The 23,770-nt window shown below is 41.6% G+C and overlaps 1 protein-coding gene across 2 annotated transcripts; it reads left to right on the forward strand.

Moving 5' to 3' along the window:
• The first annotated feature begins 4,707 nt into the window (after positions 1-4,707).
• On the forward strand, positions 4,708-10,848 carry LOC119151204 (alpha-1-antitrypsin-like). Of its 2 annotated transcripts, XM_037394832.1 has the most exons (6): positions 4,783-4,798; positions 6,307-6,354; positions 6,493-7,164; positions 7,820-8,090; positions 8,697-8,844; positions 10,527-10,848. In XM_037394832.1, the coding sequence occupies exons 3-6, from the start codon at positions 6,510-6,512 to the stop codon at positions 10,734-10,736; spliced, it is 1,284 nt and encodes a 427-aa protein (XP_037250729.1). In that variant the 5' UTR covers positions 4,783-4,798; positions 6,307-6,354; positions 6,493-6,509; the 3' UTR covers positions 10,737-10,848. The 2 variants fall into 2 exon arrangements, with proteins under 2 accessions (XP_037250728.1, XP_037250729.1); XM_037394831.1 differs by lacking the exon at positions 6,307-6,354 and having other exon boundaries at positions 4,708-4,798.
• The last annotated feature ends 12,922 nt before the right edge of the window (positions 10,849-23,770 follow it).

The raw sequence follows: 23,770 nt of genomic DNA on the forward strand, positions 1-23,770 counted from the left end.
CCAGGTCACGCTGATAGGCCTTCACCAGCTGCTTCCTAAAAATGAGAGAACTGGAGACCCCTTCTGTGGAGTAAAATTAGGCAGTTCAGAAAACAACCTTCAAAACTACTGCAAGTCACAAACTGTGAGACTCCCATGTACTTCCCATAGATGTTTTGGTGGTTTCTTCTGGTCAGTCCTATGCATTTGCTGTCACAGTAACTGTGCATGTTATTTTCAAAAGGCTGCTCCTCATTAAGGATTTGTGCCCGTCCTCAGGTGATACAGCAATGCTTTGATAACGTAGATACCTGACACACTTCACAGCTGAGCCCATTGAAACTATCATGAAATATAAAATATGCAAGTTTAATTCTATTACATCTTGATATAAAAGAACTTAATTAGAGTTTAAAATGTGATACAACTTACAATGGAGGCACAGCCACTGTCTATTATCCATGTCCTTCCTCCTCAAAAGTATTGAAAGCAAGGTTTTAATATGAACCAGAAAGTCTGTCATTAGTTCAGGGACCCAACAGGTTTTTACAGTTGTGCAAGCTGCTTGACAGGTGCTGCCCTGACCCTGCAAACTGGAATGAGTTGGCAGAAAAAGGCCATTGTACATTGTACATTGTCTTCCTTGGCAGCTGGATCCCCCAGTTGTGAAAGGCTCAGCACCCAAGGCCAATGTCATGCAACTGTCCTTCCAGTGACTGCAGAGGCAAGCAGAGATGGAGGTGATGAAGTGCACAGCTACCCCTTCCTCGAATTTGACAACGATGTTAAAAAAGCAGACCATGACTGCAGTAATACCACTGCCAAACCAGTGCTGAATCACAGAGGTGTAACCAGATCCCCTGTGATCAATTAATTCTCATAATCCCAGACCAAAAAGAAACTCATATTTTTGGATTGCTAATAAATTTTTACAAATGGTTTTACTGACAGATCAGAAAGATAAATGTTGTTATAACCTGATAAAGTAATAACTATAGAAGTTCTCAAAGGGTCAGTTGGATTAATTTAGCAGTTGTTTCTGGCATGGTAGCCAGATATGAAATCTTTTTACAATTAGATCAAGAAACCTTAAATTGACTTTACTTTTTCTTTACCCATGACTGCATGCAATGCTCCTTTGCTGCACTTGAGCCTGTTGTTCCTGGCTACCAACAGCCCACAGCCGCAAGCAGAATAAGAAAACTAAGGGCTGCAGGAGCAGCATCCCCATGAGGGATATCCTTTTGGTTCCTGCCAGTGGATGGTCCCCAGCAACATGGACTTTTCCTTCCAGTTTTACAGGCAAGTGATGGTCCAAGAACCTGGTGAAGCATTTTCTTCTCCCTGGTCAGCATGTCTGCTGCCTTCACCCTGCTGGGAATGGGCTCCAGAGCCACCAGCTAGGCGTAGGTACTAGAAAGTCTGGCCTTTAACCTCACTGACACTCAGGATAACCCATCACTTTATTGTAATTTATTTTAATTCTGAGAGTTATACATGCCATCTTTTAAGTTCTTGTACCATTATATTTGATTAAATTTTTTGGTCTGTACTTTTAACTACCTTAAGTCCGATGTATCTTTTGCAAAAAGAAATTCAAATTACAAATCAGTCTAAGAGCAAATTTTTGGTCTTGCAGTCTGTCTATTACTTATTTTTTTCCCCTATTTAATTCTAGTGATTTGTAAAAAACTTACAACAACTAGTTTTGAAAAGCCTCGGCAGTGTCAAGCAGAGCTACAATTCCAATGTCTTAATCTGGGCACACTATGGAAAATGTATCAGAAAAACCTGAGATGAACTCTTAGTGAGAGATTACCCATCCTAAGCATTAAAATCCTGGCTATCTGACTCCAATGGAATTCACATCAGGCCTTAAACACTTTTATGCTCTTGGAAACACTTCTCCTTTCAATGCTAGGAGATCAGGTGCAGACAAAGCAGAAAAAATATTGTTTTCTGCAAACTGATGAAAATGACCATCTAAGGTGAAATGCCTGTTATGAGAAATGGAATCACACCTTGGTAATAAAAGAACTGTATTTCCTTCTGAGGTATAACACAGAAGAAAAAAATAGTAAGATTATTCGATTCTGTTTATACAGCTTTCATCTAGAAAACTATGAGTTCATATGAAATTTTAGTTCAGAGATTCCTATTGCATTGGTGAAAGAAGCTGAAAACAAAGCAGAAAAGGTCTAGTTTCTATTCTCAGTTCTGTCACAGACTTTTTGCTTAGCCTTCACCTTCTTTCTTTCTGTCAGTCATGCTGTTTTTTGAAACTGAGCCAGAAGACTTCCCTTATCTGAGGAGAAAAGTATGAATATTTGTAAGACATGGGGAGTGTATTTGGGATGCCTTTTACAGAAACAGATAAAAATACACAGCGGACTTGATTTTTATTCTGGTTACATAAATTTTGCAATGATGCCGATCTCCTGATTTTAATGGAGTTATTTATGTCAAGAGGTTTATTTATCTGAACTTTTGCAGACAGACCTTGAATGATACAACTTTATAAGGCAACAAGAAATGGCTGCATGAGGATTTATCACGCAAAGTACAGATTTCTCTTGCTTAATCTTTATCATCTGGCTGATGTTTTTGTTTCCACAGCCAGAAATACCTTGCCCTGGAAAACCCAGAAATATAACTTGCAAAGCTAGTGTATAATAATCTGACAGCCAAGCAGCAACAGAAGTAAATTAATGATATGGGATGAAACTGCTCTTGTAAGGAGGAACCAAAACATATTGCATAACTGACCAGAGTCACTGGCAGACAGTAGGGAAAGAGATAATTATTTTTTTCTGTAATTCCTTTCATATAGACCATTATCAGGCCAATGGGAAAAGCATATCTGTCAGTCCTTTATATGACTCCCTTGGCTCCTGGAGCAAGAATCCCTCTGTCCCAGCCACTGCTTACCTAGAAGCATCCAGGAGCTCCGTATTCTCCTCTGAGAAATTCACCTACATGGCTTCTCTTCCTGCAAAACTCTGCACAAACTTTTCCATTGAGCCTCACATTTCACAGTGACATCTATTCTGGGACACAACCATTTGCACCAATGGGAATGTACAGAGAAGTAACAAACTCCTTTCCCCTCCCTGGGTTCTCACAGATGCTGCCACCTGACAGGTATGCCGGTGATACCCATGCATGGTAATTCAACCTCATTTTCCACAGCATTCAACAGGAGTTTGTTTTCCACGGGCATCTATTTCTGGCACCTAAGACCTAAGAGAGATTTTCAAAGGACCAGGTGTGACTGTTGCATTCATTAACTGTGCTGATCTATCTGGAATAGCTAAGAAGCTGATTGCCTTGAAAATGGTCGTTTGTGGGTCTGATGTAACTCCTGGTCTTAACCTTGTCTAGGAGAAGACTTGGATCAGGGTCAGAAGAGCTGGTGCCTGGGAGTGGTAAGCAGAGACAGCAGCAACTTTCCACTCTCCCTGACATGCTGAATGCTGCTGCACGTCCTTGAAGAAATTAGAGGAATCACTGCAGAAGCTCTGCGGTTCCCAGGACTTCCTCCCTGAAATCAGTAGCATCCTTCAGATGCTTAGCTAAGCATTAGGACTGGGCTGAAAGATTTATGCTGTGTATGTATGTAGGCCTATACTTGAGAAAAATAGTTTGTCTTCACTAGAGTTGAGCAACAGCATAATTGCTCCTGTTGAACCTTGGTCATTTTAAATAACACTGCAATAAACTTTCTGGCTAATTCCACATATCATGAAAAAAAACAACAAACCCTCTACAGAAGTACGCTCTGACCAGCTCTTTTTTTTGTCTTGTAAGAGGTAGTAGCTACATAGCAATAACTATAGTGGGTGGATTCCTATGTGTAGATAAATAGTAGATTTACCTGGGGTGGAATCATGTACATTCAATGCAAAGAATTAGTCATTGCTAATTAGGATGTGCCATGTATCTCATCCTTAAATAACCTTCTAAATGGCTAAATTATGCCGGTTTCTCTCACCTCCCTCTGAGAGGGATCCCAATGTAATTCATATATAACATGTATATAAATTATGCCTATTCTATGTGTATGTAGCAAGGGCTTAAGAATATCTCCTCTCTGCTTCCCAGCTAACATTTTGCCATGGTAAAGATTGCCCATTTTGTTCTTCCATTTGTTTTCTTATTTTGTCTATTTTTTCAGCCATATTAATACTTTTCTTTTTTACTTCAGTAGTTTCTAAAATAATCATCAAAAGTCTCTCAAAAAGCTAACCAGCACTGCTGACTAATAATTTACCTTTATCCAATAATTTTAATGAGCCCTTCAAATAATGCCAGTTAGTGTGCACTGCAGGACAGCATAGAGATACTGAGCTGTTCCTGAACAAACTTGCTGCTGCCTTGGGTATTCAATTATATGGCATCTTTGCATCAGGATATTCCATACAGAGAGTTCAGTGGGATGTAGCATCCTTTTTATAAACAGGCATTGTTTTGGCCCTATCTGAGCTTTCCAGTTCTTCTAATGTTGTTTTCTAAAGCTCATTTACCATGGTTATGCCAGACTACCTTGCAAAGCTCTTTTGCCCGCAATTTAGTTCAAATCCAAGAGTAGCAAGGTCCCCGCTCTCTCTCTCCCCTCAGAGCACCTTGGCATCATTCCACATGTATGGCGGGAAAACAGACTTATAATGTTTGTTGACCAGAAAAAAATAGTTTACTCAACTTTTGTTTTGCAAATAAATCTTATTTGCTCTGTTTAATATTTACCAGTGGACATTAACTTAAAACTGCCCAGCGAAATGAAGAGTAGGGAAGAAGCACTGTGAAAGGAAGGTTCAGCACTGTAAGTACCGTATTATACTTTCTTAGAAGCCTTTGAATTCATGCTGTCTGTGATCTCTGTAATTTTTTGCACAGTATTTAATTCTGTGATTAATTTATTTTGTGCAGTAATTGCAAATTAATTTGGCTTCTGGAAGCATGTTCTAAATGATGGAAGCAGGATACAGTCAGTGATCCAGCTCCTAGCTATAGTGGCACGATGACTGGGAGATGAGGTCCCAAATGAGTACTCAACAGTCAATACCAAGTTGAAGAACAAAACCTTGTCTCCACTCCCAGAGAAGTAAATTTAATTACAATCTCAGTGCCCTGACTACTCCAGGCTGATTCAGGGTTAATGAGAGTAGCATCCCTATAACTCCAGTGTGCTTAAAGACCAGCCTACTTGCAGCCAAGTGAAGAGAAATTAGTCTCTCTCAAAAGCAGATAAAGCAGATTTGGATAATTATGAAAAGAATACTTACCAGACAAAAATGAACTACCTCCATTTAGAATGCCTTTTTTTTTTCCCCTCAAAGTCAATGTTTTTATCCAGCATTTTAGACATGCTGAGCACAGCTGTTGTACCCAGCACTTCCACAGCTGACATCTCCAGTGTTTCATACTGGGCAGCCAAAAAAGGGTGAACTCAGAATTAACAACTCTCCACAAAAAGTTTAATATAAGACCTAAACCTGGCATTAGACACACAGCCTGAGGCAGACGCTGAGGCAGAATCCCATCCAGAATAAGTGTACAGGTGCTATGAACAACATTCAGATCATCTCGATTTTCCTGCAGGCCACTGCCTATTTTATGTTTTTGGGTTTCTGTCACCTGAGATAATTTAAGTGAGGCACCCTATGGAAAATGTTTTTCTCCAGTATGTTTCATGGTTCTTCCTCTGAAAAGGGCAGAAGAGAGACTGTGGGATTATGTAGAATTTGCTTATGTCAGTTAAAGAAAGAGGAAAGGTCATCAAATTGTGCACACACAGCAAGTCAGATTCCACTATAGCTTTTCCTAATTTCTTGAGTCTTGGGCTTTGCAACCTTATGAATAGTTTATGTGCAATAGAAAGAGTCAATAAACTTTCTCAATTCATTCTCCATTTGCTGAAACATTTCAGGTAATTTTTTGAAATAATATAGTTCTTAAGTTCAGAGCTGCTACACAAGACACACAAAGATATCAGCAGTTTAAGGGGTGAGCATTTAGATGGATTTTATTCACACCTAAACTGATATTATCTCTGTATCACTGCAGTGCTTGAAAAACCCAAATCATAACAAGACCATGGGCACTACAGAAACATATCAGCAAAAATCAATCTCCCTGACAAAGTGCTTAGCAATCACATGGGAGTCAACAGGTGAACTCAGTCATGCACCCCAAGGCACTTAGGAGTGCAAAGAGGCCATGATGGTCAGAGGCAAGAACTGTTTCAGGTATAAAACCTCATGAAAACCTACAAAACATTGACTCTTCCTTGGCAATGACACATTATTATCTTCCTTCACTTGTTCATAGGTCAGAAACTGAGAGAACTGACTGGAAATAGACTACCCAGGAGGCCAGGTAGAAGAGTATTTCTAAATTGAGTAGTAATCCTAAAGACTGACATCTGGAAATCAGTATCTAGAATATAAAAAATATTTTTATGCAGGAAAGATAAAATTCTCTAGATCTAAAAGTTGCTCTATTTATTCTTAACAGGACTGTTCAGAAGGAAAATGAAGTCTGTATTGTATTGGTGTTTGTTGCTTCTTGGACTTCACGTCCAGGGTCGATATAGTTCCAGCCTCAATGATGAACAGCAGAAACAAAAAATACACCATTCCTCAGAAGACCATCCCCAAGCTGAAGGCGAAAACTCGGCTCATGTCAAGTTAGCCCCCAGCAATGCTGACTTTGCATTTAAGTTTTACAAGCAGATCAGAGAGGAGGCAGGCAACAAGAACATTTTCTTCTCTCCTTTGAGCATCTCAACTGCCTTTACGATGCTCTCCCTGGGGGCCAGAGCAAACACACTCAGACAGCTGCACAAAGGCCTTGCCTTCAACCTAACAGAGATAGAGAAGCAGGAGATCCATGAGGGATTTCAGCGTATCCTCCAGCTGCTGAATGACCCTCACCGAGAAGTCCAGTTGAACATGGGCAATGCCCTGTTCATAGACAAGCGACTGAACCTGCTCCAAAAATTTTTGGAAGATGTCACAAATTTTTATTATTCTTCAGCTATTTCTAGTAACTTCCAGAATCCTCCAGAGGCTATAAAGGAAATCAATAAGTACATAGAAACAAAAACCCATGGGAAAATCGTTGATTTACTCAGGAGTCTTGAGCCAGACACTGTGATGGTTCTGGTTAGCTACATTTTCTTTAAAGGTGAGTGACAAACATGGGTAGCAGTTATATGCATAAGCTCCAAAAGTCATATCCAGATCTAAGAAATATAACTTTACATCTAGTTTAAAATACATTTTTCTACTTTTAAATGGTATAAGGATACATTTGACAGCCAGGTATGAAGAATCATTTTCTATATGAGTCCAAAAAAAATATAAAAAGAAGACGCCATAGAAGTACCGATCAATGTCATATAAATTTTAAGCCAGGTTCTGAGCCAAAAATATTCAGAAAGGATGAGCTTGGGAATTTATGATCATTTGTTGAAAGATGCAGGTGTTTGACTGTGCAGGATGTGATCAAATGTGGATGACACTTGTATGAAAGGAATAAACCTGGAGCCTGTATGGTGGGAGTCTGTAGAAGTTTTACACTTACCTTAGCAGACAAAGGCTCAGGTCTTTTGTGTTCCAACCCTCAGCCTATATTTTTCTTATGTGATATTTTATTAGAATCATTGAAATGACATAAAGCTTCTTTGCATGACCAGGGAACAAGCATCCTTAAACTGAGATAGGCTTGTTGTTGCCTTTACAGTTTAAAATACAATATTTTAAGCATCAACTAATGTGACATGCCTTTACTAGTCCCTTTTCCAGTTTATTCAATTCTACACTCATTCTTTTGTCAACAGGCTACTGGGAAAATCCTTTCAACAATTTGAACACCAGAGACAGTGACTTCTTTTTGGATGCCAAGAATTCTGTGAAGGTCAAAATGATGCATCAAAGCAAAAACTTTAACATCCATAGGGATGAGGAGTTGTCTTGCTGGGTAGTAGAAATCCCATACAAAGGAAATGTTACTTCATTGTTTGTTCTGCCTGATGAAGGGACAATGAAGCAGGTGGAGGATGCCCTGCTAAAAGAAACAGTGTCTAAGTGGCTGCAAGCATTTGAAAAAAGGTAATCTTTAAACTGTTACTCTATTTAAATATAGAACAGACCATAACTACTCATCCAGGCAAGATAAAGCTTAGGATGCCACAATGAGCTGGTGATCACAGCTCTGAGGAACAAGCACTGCATAATTTCTTTAACTCAGAAAAGGTACTGAGTGATTTCGTACCTAAAGGGAACCCTCTCCTCAGCTCCCCCAGTCACAGTAATGGGAGTGCTACCAACTGTGAGGATGTTGCACATAGATACATTGCCCTCAGGTATATGAGTACATATATAAATATATATAAATATATATATATTCATATACCTCAGGTATATATATAATACCTTGAGTAGAAGAACCCAAAAAGTTTCTTTTTCTCCAGCCTGGATGATGTTTTCCAGCCTGCCACTTTCATAAACCAGCACCCTGTCCCTGCACCACTGATCATACTGTGGCTAGTGGGGCAGGTACCTCAATTTTGGCTTCTTTAACATCGGATTTATTCCTGTCTTAGAAAGCCAAGGTTTAGCTCCACAGGTGTTTGGGATGGGTGTACACCTGTAATAGCTATTGCATTGAGGGATCTTGCAATAATAAACTCAAATTTTTTGTTTATTTTCAAAAAGAAAAATCTACCTGGACCTTCCAAAATTCTCCATCTCCAGCTCCTATGATGTTAAAAGCCTGTTTCAGAAAATGGGTGTGACAGAATTGTTCACTAACCAGGCTGATCTTTCTGGAGTGGCAGAAGAAACTCTTCTGAGGGTTTCCAAAGTAAGTATGCTAGCAGAGATGGTAATCAAGAGGTTTGTCTGCCTTGTTTTATCTCAACAAATAGGCTGATCCCACTTCTGGAGTGTTGTCGTGGCTCATTGATGATAATAAAGGAAGGGAAAGGTGAGGCATTAAATGGCTGTTGTTCCTACAGTTTAATATTAAATTCTTTACTGCATAGTGATCCTGAAAATTCACTTGAAAGTCTCTGAAGAAGAAAACAGACCTGGAAAGGATAACAGGAATAATTTCAAAAAAAGTTGGTGAAAATAATTAATGTATGACAAGAGTCATAGTTATAAGTTTGGGAATAGTCGTGTTTATCCTACATATACACCTTTAATTACTGCATTATCTGAGAACCTTAGAATTTATACAAACAACAGACTTACAAGACAGCAATAGCCTCCTTACACAAACAAGAAACTGACACACAGATAAGCAAAGTGATTTCCCTAGCGTCCCAGAGAATGTATGCATTGTGCCATGAGTAATCCTTCCCCACTATTCCATACTTGTGAGACCAGAGTACTGCACATCCAGTTTTGGGCTCCCCAGTGCAAGGGAGATGTGGACATGCTGGAGCAGAGCAAGTCCAGCGGAGGGTCAGCTAGGTGGCTGTGTGGCTGGAGGATGGGATATATGAGGAGAGGCTAGGAGACCTGGACCTGTTCATCCAGGAGAAGGAAAGGTGAAGAGGGTTTCTTAGTGCTGGCTACAGATACCTAGTAGGAGGGTGCAGAGAAGATGGACCCAGACTCTCCTTGCAGGTGCACAGTGATATGACAAGAGACAACATACCAAAGATAGAAAATGGGAAATTCTCATCACATATAGTATGTTAAAAAATTCACCTTGATGATTAAAACCTAGGATGGCTTACTTAGAGAGGCTATAAAATTTCCATCTTTGGAAATACTCAAACCCTAACTGGATCAGGCACTGAGCAACCGTATCTATTGTCAGAGTTGATGCAGTGTAGGGTGGTTGGTTGCATTGGATGACCTCTAGAGGTCCTTCCAACATATATTATTTAATGATTTTATGATTCCTCACGCTGAATAATACCTTATTATATGTGAAAACACCTGAATTACAGATATAAGACAGAAGGGTAGCAGGACCTCATAAGAGGAAATTTCAGTTGTGTTATGGACAGTGAAGAAAAAACATGGAGGGCTGACCAAATACAGTGAAATAAGATCACAGGAATTAGAAATATGAATTTTCTATACCTACCGCAGAAAGCCCTGTAAAGTCATCAGTGGGCTGTGTTACAGAAAGACACCCTATAAAGCTTGTCACTAATGTCTGTTTGCAGAAAATCTTTGCATACAGAGAAATTGATGCAAAATGAAAACTTTCTTATTCTGTGTTATATACTAAGGACAAAATCTTGCTCTGAGAAACAACAGAACAATAAATGTTCTCTATGCTGCTCAGTCTCTGCACACAGCCAAGTTTGACTCTGCCAGAGTGTTGAAGAAATCTGTCCCTGAACTAAGAGCAAACTTTGCTTGCCTTGGAAAGATGGAACATGAATATCTTTTTCACACCAGTTCTATATTCATTCTGTGCTTTCTTTTAAAGAATACCTTCTCACAGTGTTAAAGCAAGCAAGTTTGTCTCTAGCTGCTTCTCACTTTTCTATACCTGAAACTTAATCTTTGCTTCCCTTGCAGGCAATTCACAAGGCCACGGTGGATGTTAGTGAGAACGGCACAGAGGCTGCTGCAGTAACCATGATAGAATTAGTACCACTAATTGCACCATTTCCTCCTCCTCCTCACATCAGATTTAACAGGCCCTTCCTGATGATGATTATTGACAAAAGCACCGATGGTGTCCTCTTCATGGGGAAAATTGTGAACCCAGCTGCTAAGGAAGACTAGGCCAGAGCACTGGTACTCCCCAGTTCAGAGGAGAAAGCTTGTGCTCATCCCATGGACTTCTTAGCCAAAAGGGACTAGAACTGATCCCTAATTAAAGAATAAACAAACATTACTTGATGTTATTCTTCACTTACAGACAGCTGGGGACAAGCATGAGTGGGCCATGTTCACAAAATGACCCAGGCAAAATAGGCAGCCATGGGATCTTCAACAGACAAACATCTCCCTATCTCACTCACCCATGGCTGGTGCCATGGTCCCTTCTATGCAGATAAACCTTCCAGCTCCTGGCTGAGAAACTCCCTATGTCTCCCATTTCCTGCACATCAAGTCCTCAGCTCAGAAACCACAAATCTATCCCCTTCAGTTGAGAAACTGAATCTTTTCTCTTCCTCTCATTCCCCTGTGAATCCCAGGAGAAGTCTTCTTGGTCTTTGAAGTCCTTTCAGGGCTCAGTAGCTAAGAAGAGAAGCAGAAATATAGACCTGCTAAACCTTTCCTCTCCTAGATGGTAGGTGCTCCTGGGTAAAGAATAATCCTTTTCCTTCCAGCTTGACAACTGCCTCCTACCAGCTCCAAGCCCTTGCTCCCATCTCCATTCCTCATTAGTTGCTCCAGAGTAAGTGGCCTAACTTTCCTAGCAGGGCAAGAACTCAAGTTCTGTATCAGCAAAGGCTGCACACTGTTGCACAAATGGTCATCCTTAATGGTCTTGTGCGTGTACTGTAAAGCCTGGGCTCTCTTGGAGAACTGGATGTGGCAAAAACCACACTCCAGTTCCAGAAACTGGTGACAGCAGCCTGGGAGGTCATGTTGTTGGTGTCTGAATGCCAGCTAACCATGTTGCCCTCCACCTGCTTCTGAAAGCTCAGGCTGATGATCCCTCTAAGGGATTCCTCTCCATTAAGCTGATATTTGGGGTACAGCAAGGACTCAGACACCTTCCTGAGCACTGAATGGGCAGAGCTGGAGTTACCAGCAGCATGACATAAATGGAGAGCTGCACTACAGCAGATTAATTTAATTTACTGTCAATTAAGAAGAGTAGGATAGTAATAAACAAATACATAATTAAAACCACCTTCCTCCCACCCCTCCCTTCTTCTGAGGCTCAGTTACACCCCTGACTCCTTTATCTCCTCCGAGTTGTGCAGGAGAAGGGGAATGGGGGTATGGGGGTTGCAACTTGTTTATAATGCTTCATCTCTGCCAGTTCCTCCTCCTCACAATCTTCCCCTACTCCAGCGTGATGTCCCCCCCACAAGTGACAGTCCTTCACAAACTGCTCCAGCATACATCTTTCCTACAGTCTATCAGGAACAGGCTGCTCCAGCGTGGGCTCCTCTCCATGAGGCCACAGGTTCTGCCAGGACCTTGCTGCAGTTCAGGCTCTCCACAGGCTGCAGCTTCCTTCAGGGCACATCCACTTGCTCCGGTGTGGGGTCCTCCCCGGGCAGCAGTGCGGATATCTGCTCCACAATGGTCCTGCATGGGCTGCAGGGGCACAGCCTGCCTCACCATGGTCTTCTCCAGGGGCTGAACGGAACCTCTACGCTGGCACCTGGACCACCTCCTCCCCTCCTTCTTTGCTAACCTGTGTGTCTGTGGGGCTGCTTCTCTCATGTGTCTTTTTTACTGCTCCCTCTCACAGTTGTCACACAGCTTTTTTTTTTTTTTCCATTTCTTAAATACGCTTTCCCAGAAGTGCCACCATCTTGGCTGAGGGCTTCAGCTGTGTCCTGTGGTGGGTCCGTGGGAGCCAGCTGGAGCCGGCTGGAACCGCCATGTCCAGCATGGGGCAGCCCCAGCCTCTCCTCACAGAGGCTGCCCTGCAGCACCCTGCTGCCAGCAGCTCTGCACAAACACCCGATAACACAGAAATGCAGTCCTAAGATAACATGAAGTTCACTGAGGGTAATGATGTTTAATGGACATGGGCGGGCAGAACACTGATGGTGCTAATGAGCTGTCAGAAGCTGCAGATAGAATCCCTTCACAGTGTCATCTCAGCATGGAGAACTGGTGAGCCTCCACACAGGCCACCAGCGCAGCCTGAGCTGAGGGTAACACCCCCTCCCAGTGCTTCCAGCCTCAGCTCTGCTTCCAACCCCAGGAGGGGCAGGAATCCCAGTTCACCCCAGAGGGCCTGGAGCTCCCTGCCACTGCTGGAGGGCTTTGGCTGCTGGCTAGGCTGGGTCAGAAATAATACTAAATGCTCCTGCCATTGTGGCTTGGTTTGGGAAAGCCCTGCCAGGTCATACAGGTGAGAGAAAACCATAGTGTGCGTATTTGCAGTGAGAGATTGTAGGGCCTTTCATGTGGGCTAGCACAGACCTTTTCCCAGACCTACAGGCAAAAAACCCCAACTCCTGGTCAACCTATTCACAAAGACCTAAAGATACGCTTAATGGAAAATACTTTCTCTATGATCATCCCCTTGACTCCAGATTTTAAAGAAAGAAAACCAGCAATGCTTGGAAAATGCTCTATGGAAATCCGTAGTCAGCTATACCTGTCTAACTAATTTTCTTTCTCAGGAAAATAAAATCACTTGTTTCAGCAGTGCCTAAAGGGGAAAACCTCTGCTGCTGGAAACAAGCCAAGGGTTTCAGCTCTGCACGGGGCTGCCAGACTACAAGTCTCTTTATCCACAACTACTAAGACGCTTGCAGAGTCATTGCTCCTCTGCTTTGCGAGTAGGTTTAGGTGAGCAGTTAACTGTGCACTGTTTGGGAGATGTTAGAGGGAAGGCAAGAATGAGAGTAAATAGGAAACTTCATATTACCTCATTTCTTCTCCCCTGCCTCTGCCCACTTCTGGAAAATGAAACCCAGGAACAACCCCACTTTTTTGTTTAGATGTAAATATTAGATATCTGAAATAGAAACCTTTGTAAAAATCCTTATCTTCTTAGCAGATCTGTAAGATTTTCTTACAGAAAATAGTGCAAGTCCACTTGGTGCCCTATGGGTTAAAAGCAGTTATTTGAGGGTGGAAAAACTGTTTCAGCTGAGGGGATAGCTCCAGCTATGCTTTTGTAACTTCCTTACAACTGCAAGTAAGAACCACCACTCAAAAAAGTTTTAAAAGGCAGGCCAGCGATTTCTCAAATAAGAACTTAAGTTCAAAGGCTTTGTTGAAGATTTATATGTTTTTTTGGAAAGGGGTTTAAAGAGTTGGAAGAGAGCAAGAGTGTTGAGCTGATTTGCTCAGGAATTTTAGCTCCATGGTGGAACTAGGGGGAGTATAGCAAGAACATGATGATTTAACAGAAAAAGTGAAAACTTTACAGATGTTCAGAAAGCCTGCCATAAAACCAAAGGCGATGTAGTGGCCCAGCTGTAGATACCCTGAATCAGCTCTGGCTGAAATTCTACCAAAAGGAAAACATATCACCCTCAGCCGAGATAACACCAGCAAACTGCAGAGCCTTCACATTTTTGGGAGCAACATGGAAAGAAGAGTGGCGGGAGAGTAAAAACTTTCTGAAGAGGACAAGGAACTCTTGGTCACACTTGAACATCCAGATGCTCCTCACGCTTAAGACATACTGATCCAAGGGAGAGAAAACTTGGAGCCAGCACATGGAAGGGACTGCCAATAAGCTGTGCCCCTCTGTTATCAGGGGATAACTATTCTCTCCTCATCTCCCACCAGCACAGTACCTGCAGGTAATTAGCTAAAATCCAAAGATATGGATTTTGAACCTAGATGACTTCCCTTGTTAACTGAAACAGTAGCATGTCCCCTTACCATACAGGAATAATGGGCAGGATGTAAAACTGGACTGCATTAACTTTACAATGTTTTACCTCTTTTTCCCATAGAGTTTAACAGACAGGTCCCTTTATGCCTTCATTAACCACCTGTCTCTGCTACTTTTGGTGTCAAGGCCCTATCTGAGAAAACAGGCATCACTGAAGTGCTCAGAGACAGCAATGCTCTTGCCAGAGTCAGAGGGAGCCTGACCTGGCACTGCCTACCGACAGCTGTAAGTGGGGATGGAGATTGTCTGAGAAGTGGTAATGTTTTGTATTTCCAAACAGTCTAACCTGGCATCCAGCAAAATTCAGGTTTATGAGGAGCAATAGAGAATGTTGTAGGTGGCATGAGGAGCAATAGAGAATGTTGTAGGTGGCAAACTGGCATATTTGAAAAATAACATACTGCCCTTCAAAGTTACTGTAAACTCTCTTGATTTCTCTGCACTGCACCTATTGAAATAATGACCATAAACTGCCACCAAATCAGAAAGGGTCAGAAAAAGTCCCCATGTTTTACCTTTGATTAATATAAAACTGTATATTAAAAATGTTCTACAACAGCTAGATATGTTGGAGTCTTTTTCTGTTATAGGTCTTTTCAAGTCCCCCTTTTCTGTAGGGTTACAGTACCTCTCAGTTCACTTAGAAATTACATTTACAACTGCCTTGCAAGGAAGGGAATGCATCTGGGGATCTCAGGTCCACACATGTTAAAGGAATTCCATAATACCTTGAAGAAGGCCAGTGCACTCAGCTTCCTTGCTTAGAGAACCAGGCACTGGGAACCCACTTGGCATGAGTCATTTCTAGCAATACCTGGAGCTCCTCGGTGGTTGAGAATTTGAGCAAAGAATTTCTCATGAGCCCTTGGGAAAAGTGCTGGCTTAGCCAATAGCTATTATATGCACAGTCAAGTGGATTTTCTTGCCAGCTATATTTCTTTAAAAGTGTGGCAGTACAGGCAATGCTGGGGCAGCTTGTAAAACAGGGGCACCATCAGGTTTATAGTAATTTAAAACTAACTATTACTAGTTCTGTTAGTCTTCATTTGTAATCTGTGATCTTTAGGTAAGTACATCATATTTACATCAAAATTTTGCATCCCTACATGCTATGTGGAGGTCAATGGGAGCTGTAAATACATACTGACTGCCTGTTCTGCAGGTGGGATTGATTTTAGCCTTTAAATATGGCACCGAAAAAGGAAACAGAAATCCACAACTTCTGTCTAATTTAGGAATGCAGCCATTTTTTCCAAACCTCTGCAGGGTCTGTGACATTCACTGCATGCACAGTGCCTTTACACTGTTCTTTCTTCAACTCTCATTCAAGAACAAAGTGCCCAAAACTAAGTACTATCTGTTCTGTTTTGTGAGGGACAGTCCGCAACCCTGGATATTCACCTTAGGGCATAAAAATCAATAGCTGGAGCGTTGTGACTATTCAGAAAGTGGTGAAGTTGACCCTGATGAAGCAGATCACATGGAAGAAACAGGCCCCCCATCCCCAAAACAGCAGATGGCATTAGACCAAGCTTGAGATGTTGGTTCCCTGAATGTCCCTGCTCTCCCGTGTACAGCCTCGCTGAGGCCCACATGTCCGTATGGATGGGAAAGAGAGAAAGCAGCATCAGGATTTGTTCTCCCTGGCAGTATCAGTTTTGAACAATTTAATTTCACATACTGTAGACTGCTTGGTGTAAGGATTTTTGGTAGTCCATAAGCAGTGTAAGTGGGGGGTGAGTTGTGTGGAAGTCCTCTCATAACTTTTAAATTATTTGGATGACATCAACAATTTTAAACTAAAAAAAAAAAAAAAAAAGTATCTTAAAAACTTCAAACACTTGTCACTTTCCCATCTAGGTCTCTATCTGTTGCATTTGCTGTGCTACTACAGAAGGAAGGTAAATTATATATAGCTAAACATGAGGCAGCTCTCTCATTCAGCCATTGAACCACAAGTTGTAAAGGTTCAAGGGAAGAATTCTGAGTTGCACCAAGGAAACAGAGGGTTTATTAATTTCTTTACATTTCTAAAAGTGAGACAGTTTGACCTGGAACTGATCTGAAACACATGCAAGGGCCTCAGTGGAACAAGAGAAACAACTTAAAAAACAATTTAGAAAACTAGCTTTCCTAAAACTGCAGACTTAAAGAAAACCAGTTTCCATTCTTTTCACGTTAGCCTTTCACCCAGAATATTACTAGCTAATAAAACTTTCAGAGCACCAGTAATTATGGGTACTGCTTGGTGAATCCAACTATCTGGTTACAGGCTAAAAATGTCATTGCAGAAATAAGATTTCTGTGGTCAAAAAAACTTAAATAACTGTCTAAACAGATTCATTGGATATTTCCTAATGATTTCTCTTTTGCTTCTTTTAGCTTCATTTTCCACTGTTTCTCAAAAGCCTCATGAACAAAGAATTTCATTATAAAATAACCCAGGATTATGTTGGTTTTTCCTGATGGCAAAATGTCAGTTGAAGCCCAAATGAAGGCTGAACTGAGTAAAAATTATAGTAAGCCCTGTGAGCATTGAATGCTTGCCTGCCTGGGTGGTGAAATCCCATAGACATAGTAAATCTCTTGTTGTTTATTTTACAGGAATGAAAATGAACAAGGCATAGAAGGGCCATTGGAATGAAATGCTATATAAGCATAGAAAAAAATTCAGTGGAGTACAAATTTTTATCAGTTGCTATGCTTACATACACTTAAGGACAGAACAGGCTAGAAACCTCATGATACATATGGGACACTGTCAAGACAAAAGTCTCAAGAGATTTTATGATTATGCCATATGGGGACACTACTGGTAGCTGCTTTTTTTACTAATAATCTATAAGCAACGTTCCACTTTGGGTGACACTACATAACACTTCTACTGCAGTAATAATTACCTGCTTTTGGACCCAGAGTCTTTCAGTCTGAGATGATTACCTTTGCCTAAAGCAGCTTGTATTTGCAATACCTGGGCAGTGCTGTGCTGACAGGTCAAAATGTGTGGAAGGTCTGTGTAGCTGATCTGCAAATATTAAAGAACAGAGACAAAATAGGAAAGAGCCCTCACTGGCATCACAACATGCTGGAACAAACACATGGGAATTCCTGTTGGAGTTCAAGGCAAAAAGGTTGGCTTTGTGGTATCCTCACCACCTGTAAATGGTACTAGGATGTTGCACTTAGCAATTATTCCTTACATCTTGAGCTTCTGGCAGGGGTGAGCAAACACACCTACATGAGGAAGAGGGTTTTGTAACAGAGGCAGCCCTGTGACCCCAAGCCAGTGCAATGTGGCCACCCTGGGATGGCTGGAAGTGAGTCCAAGAATTATGAAACTCCTCAGGGAAACAACTGCTTCTCTTAGACAGAAACAGGAATGAAGAGAAAATTAGGTTCTCCCAACAGATTCTAGTGCAGATTTCCAGAAGGCTTTCTGGGGAAATCCTGAGGACCAGAGACCTAAGAAGCTATAGCGGGATTTGAACTGACAGTTCATTTCCTTATTCCAAATCCTTGTTATTAATCATTTCAGACAACAGTCAGTTTAGAAGCAATGAAGGACACCCCTGCCCAGTGTCAATGAGCTGCTACTCTGAAGAACATAACACTAAAAGCACCATATTTCAATTCTGAAACCTTGTGACCCACCATCCTTGATTTAAGAGGCAATAAAAAGGACATGTTACGCTCAGCCTTTCTTTGCAGTCTATGTTACTAAAATTGGATTTACCATTTCCTTCCAGTGGAAAAATCCACCAGCCACTGTCTGCCACTTCCCCTCATCTTCATCCCTGCTGCTGCATGGACTGACAAGCACAGCAGCACAGGGAATAAGGATGTGCAGCAGCCACTGCAGGTATCCATCCACTGAGATCCTCTAGAAAACGTTACTGTCTCTCTGTCAGTCCCTGGCCCTCATGGTTTGCTTTATGCATAGGCATAACCAAAAGACGGTCTAAGATGGCTAAATTGCTCACAACTCACGAACTGCAAGAACACTACCAGCTGGTTATTACCAGAGAGTTGGGATCTTCAGCAGTGGTGTTTTTCAGGTCTAAGGACAAACGAGGCTATAAATTATGTGCTTTAGACACCTGCAGATTCCACACTGCAGTTCATCTCATGGGCTATCTGTGCTTTCTTGTTGGTTTTCTTCCACTTCTATTTTACTGGAAATGTCCCTTCTTGATCCTGACCAGAACTACAGCCTTCTTTCTATACTGTTTTTCAAATGTGAATTTAATTTATTGAGCAAATAATTGCACATTTCGCCTTGCTATATCACTCTCCTTTGCTTATACTACCTGAGTTCAAAAGAAGTCACCTCTGACTGACTGAGGTGACTGATTTACATCTCAGACATGAGACCAGCTGCTCTCTCACACCCAGCAATATTGTTGTCCTTAAACACATCTGAAGAAATTAGGAAAAAAGCAAAACTGAAACAGGTTTCTTAAGAGCAACACCATTAATAATATTTCATAGCAATTAATTACCAGAATTTTCCATGCATCCATCATTTGTGTCATCTATTCCTTGTGCTTTCATGACATTCAGGAGTTTCAGTCAGCAGAAGCAGGACTCAGCTGCTGCTGAAGTGGGTGTGCATGGGATGGGAGCATTTCCCCTTGGAGAAATGTTGGTGTCTCTTTATAGTCCTGCACACTTTCTTAATCCTCACCAGTCTCATCCCCAGGTCTACCCCAGTGTGAACAAAACACCATGCCAGACTGGTGTTAACAACCAATTTCGTTAAGCCTCAGAAGAAGGGAGGGTTGGGAGGAAGTTGCTTTTCTGATTTGAATGGTAATAAATTAAATAATTTCCTCACGTTGAGTCTGTTTTGCCCATAGTGGTAACTGTTAAGTGATCTCCCTGTCCTTATCTTGACACATGAGCCTTTTGTTATATTTTCTCTCCCCTGTCCAGTTGAAGGGGGGAGTGATAGAGAGGGTTTGGTGGGCACCTGGCATTCAGCCAGCATCAAACCACCACAGATTGGTAGATGCCAGCTGAAGAGAAGTTTTGGTGAACTCCCTGAGGGACAGGATTTTGCTGCAGATCACCAAACAAGTTCATTATCTCTGGGAGAACAATGTATTACAAACATCCTGGGTGAGGGTGATCAGCTGCTGGGCCTTCCACTGCAGTTATCTTCCCTGGGAAATGCCAGCAGGTTTTTCACTCCACCTGATAAAGCACAAATGAATAGATGGGAAAGAACATAACCTGCCAGAAGAAAATCTGAGCTAAAAGGAAAACCAATTTCATAAAAATCCTTCATCTCCTCCTTTCTCCATGGATATTTTAGAGATGGAGATAAAGTGCTGAATTATGCACCATAGTTTACTTTTCCCTTGACTAGAGGACTAAGCATTAAACAAAAGAAAACAAGTCAAAAATGTGGGATGCCTTTAGGATAGGAATAACAGGCTGCATAGACATCAGAGTCCTGGGGTGGGAGCCAACTCCCCTCTGGGTGAAGCTGGATAGATGCCTTCTAGGACCTCCCAGCATGTCTACTCAGTGCTAGGAGACACCTGGTCCAAAGGGAAACTCCCCTGAAACAAGTCCAGTGGAGACAGTGGGTCCCCAGCACCAACAGGTTTGCTGCCCAGCTATAAAATAGCTCTATATTAGTTCTGTGCTTATTAAAGAAAAAAGATTAAATAAGATGAAATTATCTGTAAAAACAGCTTTAAAAAGTCTGTGTTTCCTCTTGTTGGATGTTATAGTTCATCCAATTCACCTCCTTCCCAAAGAGATTTCTCCTTTTTATTTACAACTTATGTACTGAGAAAAGTCTTATGCACCAGGGGTGAATAGATACTGATTTTCAGTCATCAATCATTGTTGATTGATCAACAACGTTGGGTGGTGGTAAATAGCTTCTTTTCAAACAGGCACCCTGTCACATGTGGGGTCCCCCAGGGATCATTATTGGGCTTAACGTTGGTTAATATCTTCATAAGCGATCTGGATGATGGATGAAGTGTACCCTGATGAATTTTGCTGATGATACCAAACTGAGTGGGGAAGTCATTATCCCACCCTCCTCAGTGCTTGTCAGGCCACACCCGGAATACTGTGTTCAGTTTTGGTCCCCGCTATACAAAAAAGATGGGGACAGGCTAGAAAGGGTCCAGAGAAGGGCCACAAAGATGATCAAAGGACTGGGAAGCCTGCCGTATGAAAGGGAAGACTGAGAGATCTGGGTTGGTTCAGCCTTCAGAAAAGAAGGCTTAGGGGAGATCTTATCACTATGTTCTGGTATTTAAAGGGTGGCTACAAAGACAGAAACCTCTTTTTTACAAGGAGTGACATGAAAAAGTTGAGGGGTAATGGGTAGAAGTTACTTTTGGGGAGATTCCAACTGGACACAAAAGGGAAATTTTTCACAAATTTTCACAAATTTCACAAAGGAAAACAATCAGCCATTGGAATAATCTTCCCAGCGAAGTGGTGGATTCCCCAACATTGGATGCTTTTAAGATTCAGCTGTACAGGGTGTTGGACCAGATGATCCTTGAGGTCCCTTCTAACCAGGTATTCTATAATTCTATTATTCTATGATTGTTATTTATGTTTTCAGTAAATGTTCATACTGAATCTTTTCCATACTAAATTTCACTGAAACTATTCACACTTATTTCAGACCAAACCTTGCTGGTTTTCTCCCCATTCTCTCCCATGTGTACTTCCATACTTTTCTGTTGGTTTAACAGATTACCACAGCATATTTGAAGCTTGAAGCTGAGGTTCAAGAACTAATAACTTTCACTGTACAGCATTTCCAGAGCAGATGGGCGATTATGTAGTGTGTGTAAGCTGATACTGGTTTAAGCATGTCATAAATACAAGGAAGTGAAACTAAACTTGTGCCAAAATATTCACTCGGTTACCCTAATTACGCATACAAGTGCCACATATTGCCACTAGTCTCCTTATCAATCAATACAAACGGCACCTTTTAGTGGTTGTGAATAAAGATTTTGACTACATACATGTAAAGTATTTATGATATTTTAAAGAATATAGTCACTTAAGTGCTTCAATCTTTATTGTAGGTTTCTTTTTCTGAGCAGTGGCAAATGTTTGTGTAACCCAAGATTGTCCAGCTGGCGTGAGCAAATGGACCTGCTCAGGAAAATGAGTGGGACCAAAGTATTCATTAAAGCAGCCTGATCTTGTTGGGAGTAACTGGGAAGTGAAACTGCTATTCAAAGCAGGTGAGCAGTGCCTAGACATACCTCTGTGTATGTCCCATACATACTTTAGGAAGGGTCTGCCTACCTACAAGGCATTTCATCAGCTCTGACCCAGGCAGTTCCTTCATGTTTTGATGAAAACTAAGTTAACTATGCATCATTCTTAGCTAAGAACCTTCATATGCTCCAGGGACGACTGCAACCTCTCTCTCTGTGCCTGCTTGGTGTGAGCATCACTGTTGGCTGTCACCACAGCCCTAAACTCAGGTGAACAAGACAATTCCTGCTCTGCTGTGCCCATGCAATCCACAATGCCATCTCATGGGCTGCTTGGATTAGACCAAGGACAGACAGTTGTCTGCCTGAATGAGATTTATTTTATTTTGCTTTTCTTTAATTAAAGATGAGAGTCAACCGCTATGCCTAATTTATCCATCTGTTGGGACAGTGATGGACAGGACAAGCCCGCCAGTCTGCTTGGACCTGCCTATGGTGCATGGTCTTTCCACCATCTTTACACAACAGTATTGGGAGATATTTTCCTCTTCCAAGAGTACAAGAACACTCTTGTTTGCTCAGTGAAAAGTGTCAGGTATTTGTCTGTTCAGGGGGCAATTCTCTTTAAAAACAGTTCACATCTACAAGTACTTCATCATAGACCCATGTCGCACATTCAAAAAATTAGGATTACTTCTTATTATTTCATTGCAGGCTGTTCCTAAGGATTTGAGATTGGAGAGATGACAATTGCTGCAAGAGATCCTTACATACATACAGAGGCAGGATCAGTTCCCCCTTCAGTACAGCTGACCTCACTGTGTTGATAGGCTGACCATCTGGGGGAGACAGTCAATCCTTCAGAAAACTCTATACTTGGCAATACCTACTGTTTACCTTTGAATCATTGATTACAGTGGGTTAGTAAAGCATGTTCACATCAACAACAGAAGGTGACTATTAAGGTGTATTTCCACAGTGGTTAATCTGTTACTAATTAAAAGCCTTCAGCTGGAGGGGTTAACACTGCCAGCACTGATTATAATGAGTTCTGCATAGACAGACATGACTTTGTTTTTACACTTGTGCATAATTCCTACTCAAGCAGTGGTTTAGGGAAGTGGAGAGAAAAAGTGTTTATGTGGGGGTCACCCTCACATTAATTTCCTGACATTTACAACTTTCCCCATCTCTCCACCCCAGTTATGGACACCTCATAACCCCTCAGAGCTTCCCAGTTTCCCCCCAGCCCCTGCAAAGGGGCAGAGAAGACTGTGCTTCTAAGTGAAAACAAGCCAACCTTAAAAAAAAACCAAACAAAAACAAACCAAAAGAGAAATAAATTTGCAGAGAACTGGAAAAGAATAATATGTATTTTTCTTTTTTTTAAAAATAGAAGAGTTAGAGAATTATAGGTCACTCAGCCCAACTCCAGTTCTTGGAAAAAAGTTGGAAATATTAGTAAAGCATCTAGAAAATAACAAGATGATAAATATCGAGAAAAAAACAGGATGACAAAATGAAAATAGCTTTGTCAAAAACAAACCACATCAGACCAACCTAATCCTCTCCAATGGCAGAGTAACAAGCCTTGACATTAGGAAATAGTTGAGCTAAAGTACAGCCTAGCTAAGCAATAGCTAGGTTATATTTAGGTTTAGTAAGGCGTTATTGTCTTACGTGGCATATTCTTACATAAGGTACAGAAATGTGCACTATAAGATTGGTGCAAGATTGGAAACCATTTTCAAAGGTTTTAGTGACCCATCGTTAAGGAGAAATTGGGTTCTCTCAGGGTGTGCTCTGGGTGTAGGCTGGTTCAATATTTTCATTATCACTGCCATGAAGACACCAGGTAAGACAGGAGGGAGAGGCAGAGTGCAGCTCAGGGGCAAGATACGGCAGCTGGGTACAGGAACGGGGGGGGGGTGGGGGGTGGGGGGTGGGGGTGGTGTGTCCAGTTTTGCTTCTGGAGAAATGTAATGTCAAATCAGTGTCAGCGGGGCCTGACTCCAGCACCTACCTCTGGCCAAAAAGCACAGCACAGCCACCTTCATCCT

This window comes from Falco rusticolus, chromosome 7, assembly GCF_015220075.1.
Source record: "Falco rusticolus isolate bFalRus1 chromosome 7, bFalRus1.pri, whole genome shotgun sequence".
In the NCBI taxonomy this organism is placed as follows: domain Eukaryota; kingdom Metazoa; phylum Chordata; class Aves; order Falconiformes; family Falconidae; genus Falco; species Falco rusticolus.